Source organism: Sturnus vulgaris, chromosome 17 (assembly GCF_052056855.1).
Source record: "Sturnus vulgaris isolate bStuVul1 chromosome 17, bStuVul1.hap1, whole genome shotgun sequence".
Classification (NCBI taxonomy): Eukaryota; Metazoa; Chordata; class Aves; order Passeriformes; family Sturnidae; genus Sturnus; species Sturnus vulgaris.
In genome coordinates this window covers 7,380,362-7,393,565 of record NC_142259.1, presented here as the reverse complement: position 1 = coordinate 7,393,565, position 13,204 = coordinate 7,380,362, and the positions used below count along the sequence as shown (strand labels likewise).

The 13,204-nt window shown below is 61.7% G+C and overlaps 1 protein-coding gene across 1 annotated transcript; it reads right to left on the bottom strand.

Annotated features, from left to right (window-relative positions):
• Positions 1–5,132: 5,132 nt before the first annotated feature.
• On the bottom strand, positions 5,133–8,217 carry TCF15 (transcription factor 15). The gene is made up of 2 exons (XM_014890078.2): positions 7,593–8,217; positions 5,133–5,756 (listed from the first exon to the last, which is right to left on the bottom strand). The coding sequence occupies exons 1-2, from the start codon at positions 8,067–8,069 to the stop codon at positions 5,682–5,684; spliced, it is 552 nt and encodes a 183-aa protein (XP_014745564.1). The 5' UTR covers positions 8,070–8,217; the 3' UTR covers positions 5,133–5,681.
• Between the last annotated feature and the right edge of the window lie 4,987 nt (positions 8,218–13,204).

Genomic DNA, 13,204 nt, shown 5'->3' with positions numbered 1-13,204 from the left:
GGGGTCCCGCCCTGCGTGTGGAGGCTCGGGGCTGTTCATGGAAGGGGCTTAGCCCTCTGCTGAGCCGGCCAGCAACCAGGCCAAGCCTTGACCTATTCCAGCGCCCCATGACCTTCTCTCCCTGCCTTTCACCTTTTTACCCCAATTTCTTTCCTCGCAGCCCAGGATATCACTTCTCCCGCAAAGGACTGGCCAGACTGGATGGTTGACTGACCCATCTGGCACAGGCTGAGCTAGAAGAGACCCCGAGGTAGGAGGAAAGGTATTCAGGTTCAGCCTGAGCACAAGCAGGAGCCTGGACTCATGGCACATAAGGACCAGGGCTAGCTGGGGACATGCAGCTCTGGGCTGGTCACCGTCCTCCCACCGTGTGCAGGCTCTGGCTGGAGCTGTGAGCCAGCCTGGAGGGGAGGGGGTTGTGCTGAGCTATATCTGCACCCCTTTGACCTCCCCTAGATGTCTCCATGCCCTTCGGAAGGGAGCCTGGCCCCCCCCTACCCCGACTGCAAGGAAAGCCGAGCACGGCCAGGCATCACCCCACTTCCCTCCCGGTGTGGGAGTCTCCCCCAGGGGAGGCCGCTGGCCCAAACCTCGCAGCCCCTCACCCCGGGTCACTCCCATTAGGTAAAGGAGCAGCTCGTCCTGGCGGGGGTATCTCCCTCTCGCGCTTTCCTTGTATTGTACGGGCCTGGGTCATCGAGGAAATCTTACAGGTCCTTCTGCTGCCGAGTGGTCACGGGGGAAGCCCGGCCCCCTTCCCCCCATTGTCAGCAGCCGGGCCGTATCCTCGCTCCAAGCCCCGGCCCCTAAAAATAGCTCTTTGTCAGGCGATTGTTCCGACACCTTCGCGGCGGCATTGACGTGGGCCGGAGCGGGAGAGCGGTGGGGTAGGTGGAGGGGAAGGGCTGGAGGTCCCCCTTGGGACCACTCTGAGGACTTGCCGCTGATAAGGGCCCCTGTTGTGGGGAAATGGGCTCCCGGCGCGAGGCACGGTGCCGAAGGCCTTCCCGTGCCGCTGCTGCCCGCTGGTCACCTCTCCCCCACCTGCCTCAGCCTCCTGCCAGCCCCACGCCCCACACCACCCTGGGTCACCAAGTGGGGGAAGTGTCTTCCCAGGGCACAGCGGGGACTGAGCCCTCTCAAGACCCCAGTTCACATCCTGCAGGGTGGGGTCTAGCCCTGCCTCCCCAAACAGGCTCCCTGGGGTGTCCCTGCCCTGTTCACTCCATTGGGGTCAGGGCAGGCAGGGGCATCCCTGGGGGAGTGGGGCTGCTGGTGTGTGGCAAGGCCACGTTTTGGAGGGTTTAAGGCCATCCCTGCAGCACTGTTCCTGCTCTGAGCATCTGCAGGGATCCCCTGCATTGAGACCTTTCCCCACCCACTCTCAGAGCCCCATGTCCAACCACAGTGCCTGTTTGATCGAGTGTGGGCCCTGCCATGGGATCACAGGGAACTGGCACCACTGCAGGGCTTATGCTGGGAAAGGGGCTGTGCAATGGAGACATTCTGGGACAGCCCCGTCCCTTGTCTGAAGGTGACGACCCTCCCGGGCCCTCTCCTGCCCAGCCAACCCAGCTGCAGAAATAGGATTTTATTTCCCATGAAGAGGTTTGGATTAAAATAACCTCCTGGCCCAGATCCCTTTTTTCTGATGTGGCTGGCAATGTTTGCCCACAACCCTGCTGGGTATCCAAGACTTGACCCTCCAGGCTGCTGTCCCCATGGAGGGGACATGCTCGTCCTTTGCCTGGCCTTCAGGGACGTATCTCTCTCCCAGCCATGCCCAGCCTCACTGACTCGGAGCCGCTGGCCCTGCTCAGCTGCTGTACACAGGCTGAGCTGAGCCCCCAGGGCCACGGGCTGTGGGGCAGGGCACGGGGCCAGCCCTGCTCTGATTACCCCCAGCGCTTTTTCCTTTTTCTTCCTTAATTTACTGAGGGCTAAATCCAAATATTACAACTTCCCCTCCGCGCTGCTGGTTACGCAGGCGGCCCCGGCCGGGCATTGTCTTATTGTTTGCAGAGGGAAGCTCCAGCGGGAGATTAACCTGGCGTTCACCCCGCGCCATGGCCTCACACCCTGTCCCTGCTTCGGGGCCTGTGTCCCCAGAGACCGCAGCTGGCACGAGGTCCCAGCAGGGCGAACGGCTCTAAGGAGTTCAGTGCATGGTGGGGACGTGGCGGGGTGATGGCAACCCTGCAGCAGTGCCCACTGCACCCCTGGGATATGTGGCGCCTTGGGGCATTCTTGCTGTGCATCCCTTGCGATGGTGAGGATCTGGCAGGTGTCTTGGTGGTCTCAGGCAGACCTTTTGCCCTTTTTTTCCCCAGGGACCCTGGCAGTATGCTGGAGGGTCAGTACAGACTGGGTCTGCTGGCACAGGGAGGGAGGGACTGCCTAGCACCCCAACCTGGAGAGCTATCGTGCTGCCCCTTGGTCTGCCCATCCTGTCCCATCCCGTCCCTGACTGCCCATCCCTCCCTGATCCTTCCCTCTGCCCTGTCCTGGGCAGCATTGATGTGTCACCCTGTCTGCATTCAGTGCCATCTAGACCTTGGGGGCCCCTTCCCAATCCTTTGCCCCCAGGTCCGACAGGGCTCAGAGTGACCTGTGACACTCAGTTGATGGCTGTCACTGTCACAAGGAGGATTCTCCAGGCAACAAGCAACTGAATTTTGCCTCAGGATATACTGAGGTCTTTATCATGAGCCTCCACTCTAGGGGAAGCCCAGGGATGGTCAGGCAGCACCTAAAGGTGTTGCCAAAAGACAAGAAATTAGTAGGGCTGGATCCTGGGCCCAAAATTTGTCTTTGTGTTCTCTATCTCTGTCTGGCTCCTCTTGCTCTGCTGACTCAGACATTGTTTGACTCCACAGCCCCATCCTGGGGGCGCTGAGTCGGGAAAGCGCTGCCCACAGACTGCAGGCTCTGCCTGACCCCTCTGCCCTCTGTCCTCCCACATCCCATGGCCAGACAGCCCCTGCGTGGCCATGGATCCCTTTCCAGCAGCCCTCGTGCACAGCACTACCAGGGGCTATCAGGTCCTGGCCCCCCCATCACTGTGGGTGAGCCCCAGCCTGACCCCCTGCCCACGGCTCCAGCAGCTCCTGCCTGGCCAGACCCAGCCTTATCCATCCCATCAGCAAGGCAGCTCCCGGCACCCGCGGGTGCAGCTCTGCTGCATTCCAGCCTAGCTGGCCAGCCTGAGGGGAGGCTGAAATATTTGGGAGGGGAATGGAGAAGGGAAAGGGGAAAAAAAATAATAAAATAAAAATCTATAAAAAGAAAGTTTAAAAACACAAGTTAAAAAAAAAAATACCAGGCGCGGAGTGCAGCTGCGGTTCTGGTTCCAGTTCCCAGGTGATGTCAGGCCTGGAGCCTCTCCAGCCCTGGCCCCTCGGAGACGGTCTTTGTGGGTTCAGCACTGAGTGTTTTTCCTTCCTGAGACTCGGGGACACCTTCCTGTCTCAGAGAAAGCGGCCAAGAGCCTTTCCAAGGGTGTCTGCACGCAGGAAGGGGAGAGGATGGGAGGGGAGTGTGGCTGAGCTCAGTACAGGGCTGCGGCTGCCGGGGAGCTGGTGGTGGCTGTGAGTGATCAGTGGCCACAACATTCACCCCACACGGGGCAAAGGGGCACCCAGCTCCCACCAGCCCGGCAGCTCTGAGTCACCATTTCCCTCTCATGGTGCTGGGAGGGGCTGGAATGTACTGGGACCCACAGGCTTGTCACTGGAACATGCTGGGATCCATAGCCTCAGCAGTGGGATGTGCTGGAATCCACAGCCTCAGCACTGGAAGTTATTGGGTGCCCAACTTCTGCACTAGGATGTGCTGGGACACAGAGATGTTACACTGGAGCTTGCTCTGGGGTCATTGTGCCATCCTTGGCACTGGGGTGTGCTGACATTCATGGCTCTAGCACTGGGACATACTGTGATGCATTGCCTTCATACTGGAGCTTTCTAGAGCTCTAGTCTCTGGCACTGGGACATACTGGAGGCACAGCTGCTGTGCACAGATTCACTGGGGATCATGGTCTTCATATTGGAGCTCATTGAGGCTCCAGTTGCTGGCACTGGTTCTCAGCCCTGGGACATACAGGGACCTATACACTCAGTGCTGGAACCACCAGCCCTTACTGACCCCTTGGGGGGCTCCAGAGCTGCTACTTCATGAGGACGGTCCCCTTTTATGTGCAAGTCAAGTTGTTTGCAGAGCACAGCATCTCCCATGGCCCCTGCCCCCCGATAAACCCGGGAGCAGGGATTCTGTGTCCTGGGCTGTTTGGAGAATCTCACGGCTGTTTATTGGGGTCTGGGACACATTAGCCACGCTGAGAACAAACCTCTCCCACCCACCCCGGTCCCTGCTTGGGACCAGCTCTCACAGCTGCACCGCGCTGTCAGCTCCATAAATCAAACCCGGGGGAGGGAGCCTGGGGCAGGCTCACCTCGGTGAGCAGGGGGCCAAGAGGTGCCGTGGGCTCCCAACAGAGCCCCTGCCCGGGGCAGGCTCCAGCGGGACCCCCAGTGTGCTCCCCCTGCTCCATGTTGGCTCCAGCACCCCAGGGAAATAGGGCAGCTCCAGTTCTTCAGCCCTTGGGGGGAGCCCCCAGCCGCCCTGTCCACAGCTGCCTCTGCTCCGTGGGACAGACCGGCCCCTGGGAGCCGCCAGCCCCAGCATAGCACCATTCCCAGGCTCAGATATCTGCACCGCCCAGCCAGTCCAGCCCCCTCAAGCAGAATCCCATGTGGGGATCTGGCCTGGGAACCCCCCGTGTCCCCACTTGACCCCGTGCAGGTGCTGCTGCCTGCAGGCCCACTATGCAAGGCTCTGCATGGTCATCATGGTGGCAGTGGCAGTCACAGTGGGGACAGTCATTGTGCTGGTGGCACTCATAGTATTGGTGGCAGCGGTGGCGATGGTGGCAGTCGCAGTGGCAGTGACATCGTGCCAGTCATGATGTACCAGGTGGAGGGAAAGGCACAAAAGCAGTTACACCAACCCCAGCCCACCACCTGGGCACTTGTGGCTGCAGCATGGGGCTGGCAGTGCCACTCCCATCCCATGGCACTGATCCTCTTGGGACTTCTGCAGCCTTTTTGGGGCTAAAGCTGTCCTTGGGACACAGGGACAAGTCACCCAGGGGCCTCACTCCATGTGAATCCCACTGTGGCACAGGAGAGGCACTGTGGGTAGGGCTGGGATGGTCACGCTGTTTCCAGCGGCACAGAGCAGCAGTGCAAGGCTGGGGGTCCAGGGCCATCTCGGGGACCCCCACCTCACCCCACACTGGGGTGACAGGCAGGCACTGGCCTATCAGAAAAATAAGGTTTTATTTTCCAAGCGGCTGCACGTGCACAACCAGCATTCCCCAGGGCCACGACACTGTCCCCCCGGAGCGCCTTGACACTGGCCGCACACAGGCCCCTTCCAGTCCAGCCCCGGGGCGCAGGGTCCCCCCTCCCCGGCCCTGCCCCGCTGGGCAGCCTCGGCCACGGGAGCGTCCTCCCGCCCCACTGCCGGCTCCAGGGCCAGTGTCGGTGTGGTGCCAGCCTGGGCTCGGCCGCTGCCACCTCGGGTGAGCAGCTCCCTCCCTCCCCGCTGCAGTCTCTGGGCTGGCATGTGCGGGCTCCGTCTGCCTCTGCCGCTGTCTCAGGTGGGTGCTGCCGGACCCCGGCTCATCTCCTTGACACTCGCAGGGGCGTGACCCCCCGCACCTTCAGGCAGTTGCTCCCGAGGTCCCTCCGACTGCCCTGCAGAGAGAGGAGGGAGAGCTTCAGGTACCATGGGGTGTCTGGGTGGGGGGCACCCTGCTCCTGCCCATTGTCCACCACACCAATTCCTCCATGGGGACGCACTGTGAGATGGCCAGTGGCTCAGTCACGGGCAGCTCGGTGCTGCCTGGAATGGACAGACAGACAGATGGGGCTGTGCCTGACAAGTGGTTGAGTGGGAGGCTAGGAGGTGGGTGCTGTGGTGGAGCGCTCCAAGGTGGGTCCCCCTTGGCCTTGTCACCCTGCAGAACACAGCCCCCATGGTTGCTCAGCACTACTGGGCTCAGACCTGTGGCCATGGCCAACAGCACCCCAGGACAGACACACAGCCCCAGACAGAACCACAACCCTAGAGAGACACACACAGTCCAAACTGGGATGGAGAAACTCAGCCCTACCTCCCCTTTATGAGAACAACATCAGCCCAGTACTGCCCAGTACAACCCAGCACACACCAGCATGTTCCAGATTTAGCCCAGAACATTCCAGTATAACTTGGCATGGATCAGCAGAGCTCAACAGAGCCTAGTTCCAACCAAGCCTACTTCCAGCCTTGCACAGCCCAGCATGGCCCATTACAGCCCATTTCCAGTGGGGTACAGCCCATTTCCAGCCCTGCCCATTTCCAGCCCAGTACAGCCCCTTTCCAGCCCAGCCTCAGGGCTGGGATGCAGAGAGTCGGATCGCAATCAAGCTCTTCCCATTGCTCTCCAGCAGGAGCTTTCCAGCCACACTACCTCCACAGGGTCACCTGGGGGATCCAGCACTATGCCAGACCCCTGGCTCCAGCCCCAGGAAGCAGCTCAGAGGATCCCAGCTCTGCCAGGGACTAGGGTTGGAGAACCCCAGGAGGACTGGAGAGGCTGCTGAGAGGGGTGGCAGGAACAGGGGAGCAATTAAAAATGGAGCAGCAAAAGCTGAAAAAGCTCTGAGGGCTGGAGTGTGACCCATGACTGTACTGCTTGGGATCACATATGGGACATCTTGAGGGTCTGTGGGGACAGTGGTAAGTACAGCAGCCTCTGCTCACAGCCCTGCCAAGGGATGTCCAAGAGGTTGGGCAGCTTCCAGCCTTTCACCTTGCTCTCCATATCCTGTACAGCTATTCCTGGGTCAAGGGCACCCAGGATCCTGGCATGGGCAGCAGGGTGGGCTCACCACAGGAAAGGTGTCCCTTGAACTGCAGGGTGCTGGGGGGGATCAGCTGTGTGGGCAGGGCAGGGCTGCTCTGCCATGGCCCAACTCAGCTGTGTGGGAGCTGTGCTGGTGCTGCCAGCAGACCCTGCATGGGAACACCGATGGGGAGCTCTGTCTGGGCCCCCTCGGGGGATGTCTGCTGGTCTCTTCCTGTCCTCATTACATCAGAGAGCTGCTGGAGTAGCCCTGCTGCAGTGCTGGTGGGCTGGCAGGGTTGGGTATGGAGATGGGAATGAGGACGGGGATGGGGATAGGGATGGGGTCAGCAGCGAACTCTAAGCTCCCCCTGGGACAACCAATGCCGCCAGCTCCAGGGTGACTGTTTAACCCCTGAGACCTCCCAGCCCGGATGGACGTGGGGGAGCAGCCCAGCCCTCTGACGTGAGCAGGAGCTGTAGGCGTGTGGCTACAAGCAGGATTTGGCCAGGAGCAGCCAAAACCTCCAGTGGGAGTTGAAGCCAGAAGCTGTGGTTCTCACTGAGCCATGCCGAGTCCCCTGCCCTGCTCAGCCCAGGCAGGGTCTGCTGCTCCCCATCCCCTGGGGACATCCTGAGCCTCCTGACCACTCGAGCCAGGAGGGGCAGGAGGAACCCTAACCCATCCCAGAACCCTGCTCACCCCTTTCCGCTGGTTGCTGAGGCAGAAGGTGCAGATGCTGCGGGGCTGTTTGCTGTCCAGGTCGCCCTTGCTGCCATAGATGGCACTGAAACAGGGCTGCCCGTCCTCGCAGCCCTCGCCCAGCAGCAGCACGTTGGCCAGATGGGAGATGTAGCTGGAGGCCAGGCGGAGGGTCTCGATCTTGGACAGCTTCCGATCCACCGGCTCGGTGGGGATGAGGGTCCGCAGGGCGGTGAAGGCCGTGTTGACGCTCTGGGTCCGGTCCCGCTCCCGTGCGTTCGCCGCCTGCCTCTGCTTCACCATCACCATCGGCCCCGGCTTCCGCGGCAGCTTGCGACGAGCCTCGGCGCCCTCGCAGCAGCCGAACGACTGGTCCGACGTGTCGCTCTCGCTCCGGTTCTCCTCGTCCTCCGAGAGCATGCTGAGGTCGGGGTAGAGCACGCGGGCGGCCACGGGGCGCAGCATGGTGAAGGCCATGGTGGGGTGTCCGCCCGCACCCCCGGCCCTGCTGGGGGGACCCCCCGGGCTGCGGGGAGCCTTCCCCCACGGGCACAGCTGCGACGGCGGCTCCGGACGCCTTCCCGCTGCTGCTCCGCTGCGGCAGCTGAGCAGGGCTGGGACGACTGTCTGCAGGGGGAATCGGGATTTATACGGCCGGGGAGGGGCTGGCTCCGGAGCCCACCCACAGCCGGCCCCCCGAGCTCCGGCCAGCGGCCAGCGTCCTCACCCCAGCCCTGAGAGCCAGTGCTGGTTCTGGCTACTGGCCTGGCCCCACTCCGGCGCGCTGGCCTGGCTACGGGCCCCTTGACCCTGGGTCATGCCCACGGTTGTGCTGAACCGTGGCAGTGCCAGGGCCACTATCTGACAAGTGCTCCCTGTGCCACGGCCTTTGGCACCTGCAGAGTGATCTGACACACAGCCCACAGGCAACGTGTCCTCAGCCCCTGCCAGGGATGCCAGTGGGGGACACCCTGCTGCCCACACCCTGCCATGCCCCACTGGGACAGGATCTGTGCCCAGGAGGTTGCCCAGGGCAGGCAGGGAGCAGCAAGGGCAGGCAGCCCCGCAGGGATGCACTCCTTGCTTCTCTGTTCCCAGGGCCTGGCACCGTGCCTACCCACCATGGGAGGGGACAGGGGGACATGGAGAGGCACGGGCAGCACTGCCGGCAGCACTGCCAGGAGCATTTCCTCCCTCCTAGGAGGAAGGTGTGTGCCGGCAGTGGAAACACAGAGTCTTTTCCTGAGAGGGGAGGGATGAGCTGGCAGCAGTGGGAATCACTGGTGTCCTGGGAAGGGCTGGGGGTGCCCCCCAGCCTGACCATTGCTTCTTGTCATACCTTGGCACTCAGTACCACAGATGTCCCTGCTCCTACTCACCAGAGGGGTCTACACAGGTCCCACTCTGCTTTCAACCCCTCTGCCCTGAGCCCAGCACTCCCAGGAGCAGGGAGGGGAGTATCCAGCTGAACCAAGCAGGCAGGAGGCTTCCTGACTGCCTTCCTCTCCTTCCTCCTCCTCCACGATGCTCCAGGCATGATGCAGGTCAAGCGGCAAAAACATGTGGAGGGCAGGACCTGGCTCCTGGCTGATGGCCCTAGGGCTGCTGGGGATATGGCTGGGAGACTTGGCAGTGTCAGTTGCTTTCCCCACTGTCCAGCAGCTCCACAGCCAGAGAGCGATGCTGAGGGAAATCTTGGAGGCTTGCCAGGGCTGAGACAGTGGCCATGGAATGCAGCCAGCATATCACAAACACCCCAGTGAGGTGGTTAGTGGGGTGCCCTGGGGGCCGTGGAATGGGATGGCATCATGTTCCTCAACGCCCCATGGCCAGAAGCCTATCCTTGCAGGACTGCAGCTTGTGGTATGGCTCCTGGGGTCTGGGTCCCCCCATGGGCTCTCCTAGTGCTGCCAAGGCTTGTGGCTGCTGGACCATGACAGGGGCAGCTGTTCTGCCTGGCACTGGCACCATTTCACTGCCTCCCATCCTGCTGGCTGTGAGCAAACGGCCCCTCTGCCCCCCGTGGGGCACAGGCAGCCCCCAGCTGGCGGGACTCCCTGCCCTGTTTTCCTTCACCATTTGTCTGCCTGTGCAGAGCCTGTAAATCATGCAGTGGGGGCAGAGAGATGGGCTGGGGGCTGGTGGTCCTGCTGGGGCTGGGGATATGTAGGGCTGCACCAGGGGCCAGGGGTTCCGCTGGAGCTGGCAACATGTAGGGCCACACCAGGGACTAGGGACATGCAGGGCTGAGCATGAGGACAGGGATCCTCCTGAGGATGGGCAAGGATCTGCACTGTGTCCACACTGACAGCTCTCACCATGCATCAGTCTCCATGAGAGACCCCGACCTTCTTCTGTAGCCCCTGCCCAGGTGCAGCCCCCCAAAAAAGGGCACGTGCAGGCAGTGCCAGGGGCAAAGCTGAGGATGGGGAAGCCCTTGGCGTGACAGGCAGAGAGAAGGCAGGTTGCCGCAGAGAAGGGAACCCCCACTCTGCCCCCCTCTCATCCCAGAGTCTTGCTGAGCCATGGCTGGGGGTCCACAGCAGCCCCTGGCCCTGACAGGCGGCAAGACGGATGGCAGGGTCTGTGTACTCAGCTGCACATCCCACACATGGCCACCAGCTGACGGGGACAGGCTGGGCGGGTCACCCAGTCCCCACACCCAGGCGATGTGGGGGCTTTTCTGGGGGGCATGGCCACAGGTGGGGTGCTGGTGGCCTGTGGGGTCTGGAACATGGTAGGGCACAGGCAGGGAAGGAGCAGCAGACAGGAGATAGCTCAGTGTGGGGTGGAGACAGCACACGTGTGTGCACACGAGTTTGTGTGTGTGTGTGTGCAGCTGCACACTTCTGTACATCCAAGCACGCATGGCTGTGTATATCCATGTGTGTGTGCACAGGGATGTATGCGAGTATGAGGGTGTGTGCACGTGTTTGTGCAGTTGCACGTGGATGTGGATGTGTGCCTGTGGGTGCCACGTAAACCCTGAATGCCACCAGCTCCTGCTGCAGTGACATCCCCACGTTGGGACAGATGTGTGAATGTGTGACCACCACCTCGCCAAATGCTGCACAGAGAAGGATGGATGGACAGGAGCTGTCATCCCTGACTGGGAGAACAGCAGGAGCCATGGGAAGCAGGGAACGCTGCCGGCTCCCTGCCTGTCCAGCTGCTTGTGGATGCTGTGGCTGCAGGGCAGCAGCCGGGTTTCCTGTGCTGCCTGGCAGGCATCTGGTACAGGACATGAGCTCCTGTGCCTGGGTTCCCCCCAGCCCCCCCAGCACTGTGGCTTGGACTCTGACCCAGCCAGGCAGTGCGAGGTGCAGTTGAAGCTGTGGCATCACAAACCTTCTGCCAGCCTGAGTGCCAGGACATGGTGGGGTTTGGCATTACAGCTCTCCCAGCTGATCCCTCCAAGCTAACTAATCCTTGGGCAGAGGGCAGCACCAGGCAGTGGGTCAGGCATTCACGGGACCCTGCATGGGACATACAGCATGGAGGGGACATGGCCTGAGCATGGGGTTGCAGCTCTGACCCCAGTCCAACCAGGCATCCCCTGCTTGGCAGGCACTGTGGGGTCAGGGTGCTGGGCATCCTGAGGGTTGGGCCCTGCCTCTGCTGCCAGTGAAATGCCCCCTGCCCCCCACACCAGGGAGTGTTTATCTTCGAGGTGATACTTAAGTGTAAGAAAATAAACAGGGAGCAGATGGGGCAGGGGCCAGGGCTGCCCCTGGCCCTGTGGGATCACTCCAGCCCTGCTGGGAAAACACCACGGCCAGCGAGGCAAATGGATTCCAGACCTGCGGCAGTGCTGGAACATGTGGCCACCAGGACACTGGGCCTGACCCTGTTGAGCCCTGGTGCTGGACTGATCTATTCAACCCCATCCTATCCCATCCCGTCCATCCCACTATATCCCATCCTATCCCATCACAACCCACCCACACCATCCCACCCCATCCCATCCCACTGAATGCCCCAAGTCCACAATCCCTGACCAGACCTTGGTACTGGGGGATGTCCAGGACTGGCCCCTCTGCCTGTGGCTCCCCAGTTTCAGGGTGCTCAGGCCAGGGAGGCCATAAGCCTGGGAGCTGTCCCATCCCAAAGGCACAGTCCTGTCCAGCTGGGCACACACAGCCTCCAAGTCCAGCTGCCTCCTGCCTGACACTAAGCCCAGCGAGGCAGGGATCTCATCCCAGGGGAGTCTGTCCCTGCTCCCTGCTCTGGGAGACCAGAGATGACAAATCTGGGAGCCCCCAGAACCTCTGGAGCCCCCTGGGTGGGGAGGAGCATGGGGACATTGTGAAACATTTCAGGGAACAGGAGAGTTTCCCCATTTTCCTGGATCAGGGCTGTATCAGGGTGACCTGGAGGGTCCCCAGGCAGTGTGGGAAGCACCAGGCCCCCTCTGCCCCCCGGGCTGTACCTGAGGGCTGGGGCTGCTGGTCTGGAAGGCATTACACGCCTGTCGTGCGGGGAAGTCTGTCCCAGTTCCGGAGCTAGGACCACCCCCCCCCCCCCACCCGGCCCGGGCTGGGGGGAGCCCACAAAGCGCCTTTGTTCCTGCCCTGGAACGAATGGATTGGAGGCAGCCGGATCGGCTGTCAGCCAGCGACACCAGAGACCCCGCGGGTCAGGCAGAGGGAAGGGGGACAGGTGGAGGACGGATAGATGGAAGCAATGCAGGGCACTGGAGAGACCCATTCCTGTGCCAGCCAGGGGGTTGTGGCACCAGAAGCCCCAGCAGGGGACCAGCTCCCAGTGCCCACACCATGCCAGCACCATGGATGCACTGGTCAGCCTTGGAGATGCTCACACAGAACCTTGGACACAGCTTCAGGTCCTGGCTCCTAGCTGGTGCCAGCGAGCCCTAGGAGTGATGTCAGGACACCCTGGGACTGGCACGGACCTTGGGCACTGCTTGCAGGGGATGGTAAGCTGGAAAAGCAGATCCTGCAGCAGGTTTCCCAGGTGGAAGAAGCCTCCATGGCTTGAAGGAAAAGGAGTTGCAGGATCTGGGCAGCCTCAGTTCATTCCCACTTTGTGGAATTCCCAGTTCTGCTGAGCTGGCTCTTATCTAAGGGATGAGGAGCACAAGCCCGTAAGAGTGGGGCAAACAGAGTTCATGTGGGATGCCCAGCAGTGGGGGCACACAGGATATGGGCAGACATCAGTCCCTGCCATGGGACACCAGTTTTAGGGGCACTCTGGAAATGTCCATATTGCCACAGGAGCTGCGGCAGGAGCTGCTACCTCCTCCCTCCACCCCCCGCTCTCTAACAAGAGGAAACTTTTTAGCACGCCACAATTCTTAGGAGAAATTTATGGCCCATCAGGGAGCCGCGGGCCAGGGCTGCTCTCCGTGAGTGCTTGCAGGGCTTCCTCCCGGCACACAGCTGCTTTGATGCAGCACATGCAGCTCTGCCGCGCCGGAGTCTCCCTCCGGTCCCCTCCCCTCATCCAGCACCCCCAGCCCACCCTGCTCTTCCTCCCCAGTGGATCCTGCGGAAACGTGGAGGCAGCGGTAAATTGTGCCCTGTCCGATGCCAGCACTGCCAGCTCAGGCCGTGCCCTCCTCTCCCAGCCCGTTTCTGCCCTAGGGGAACAGG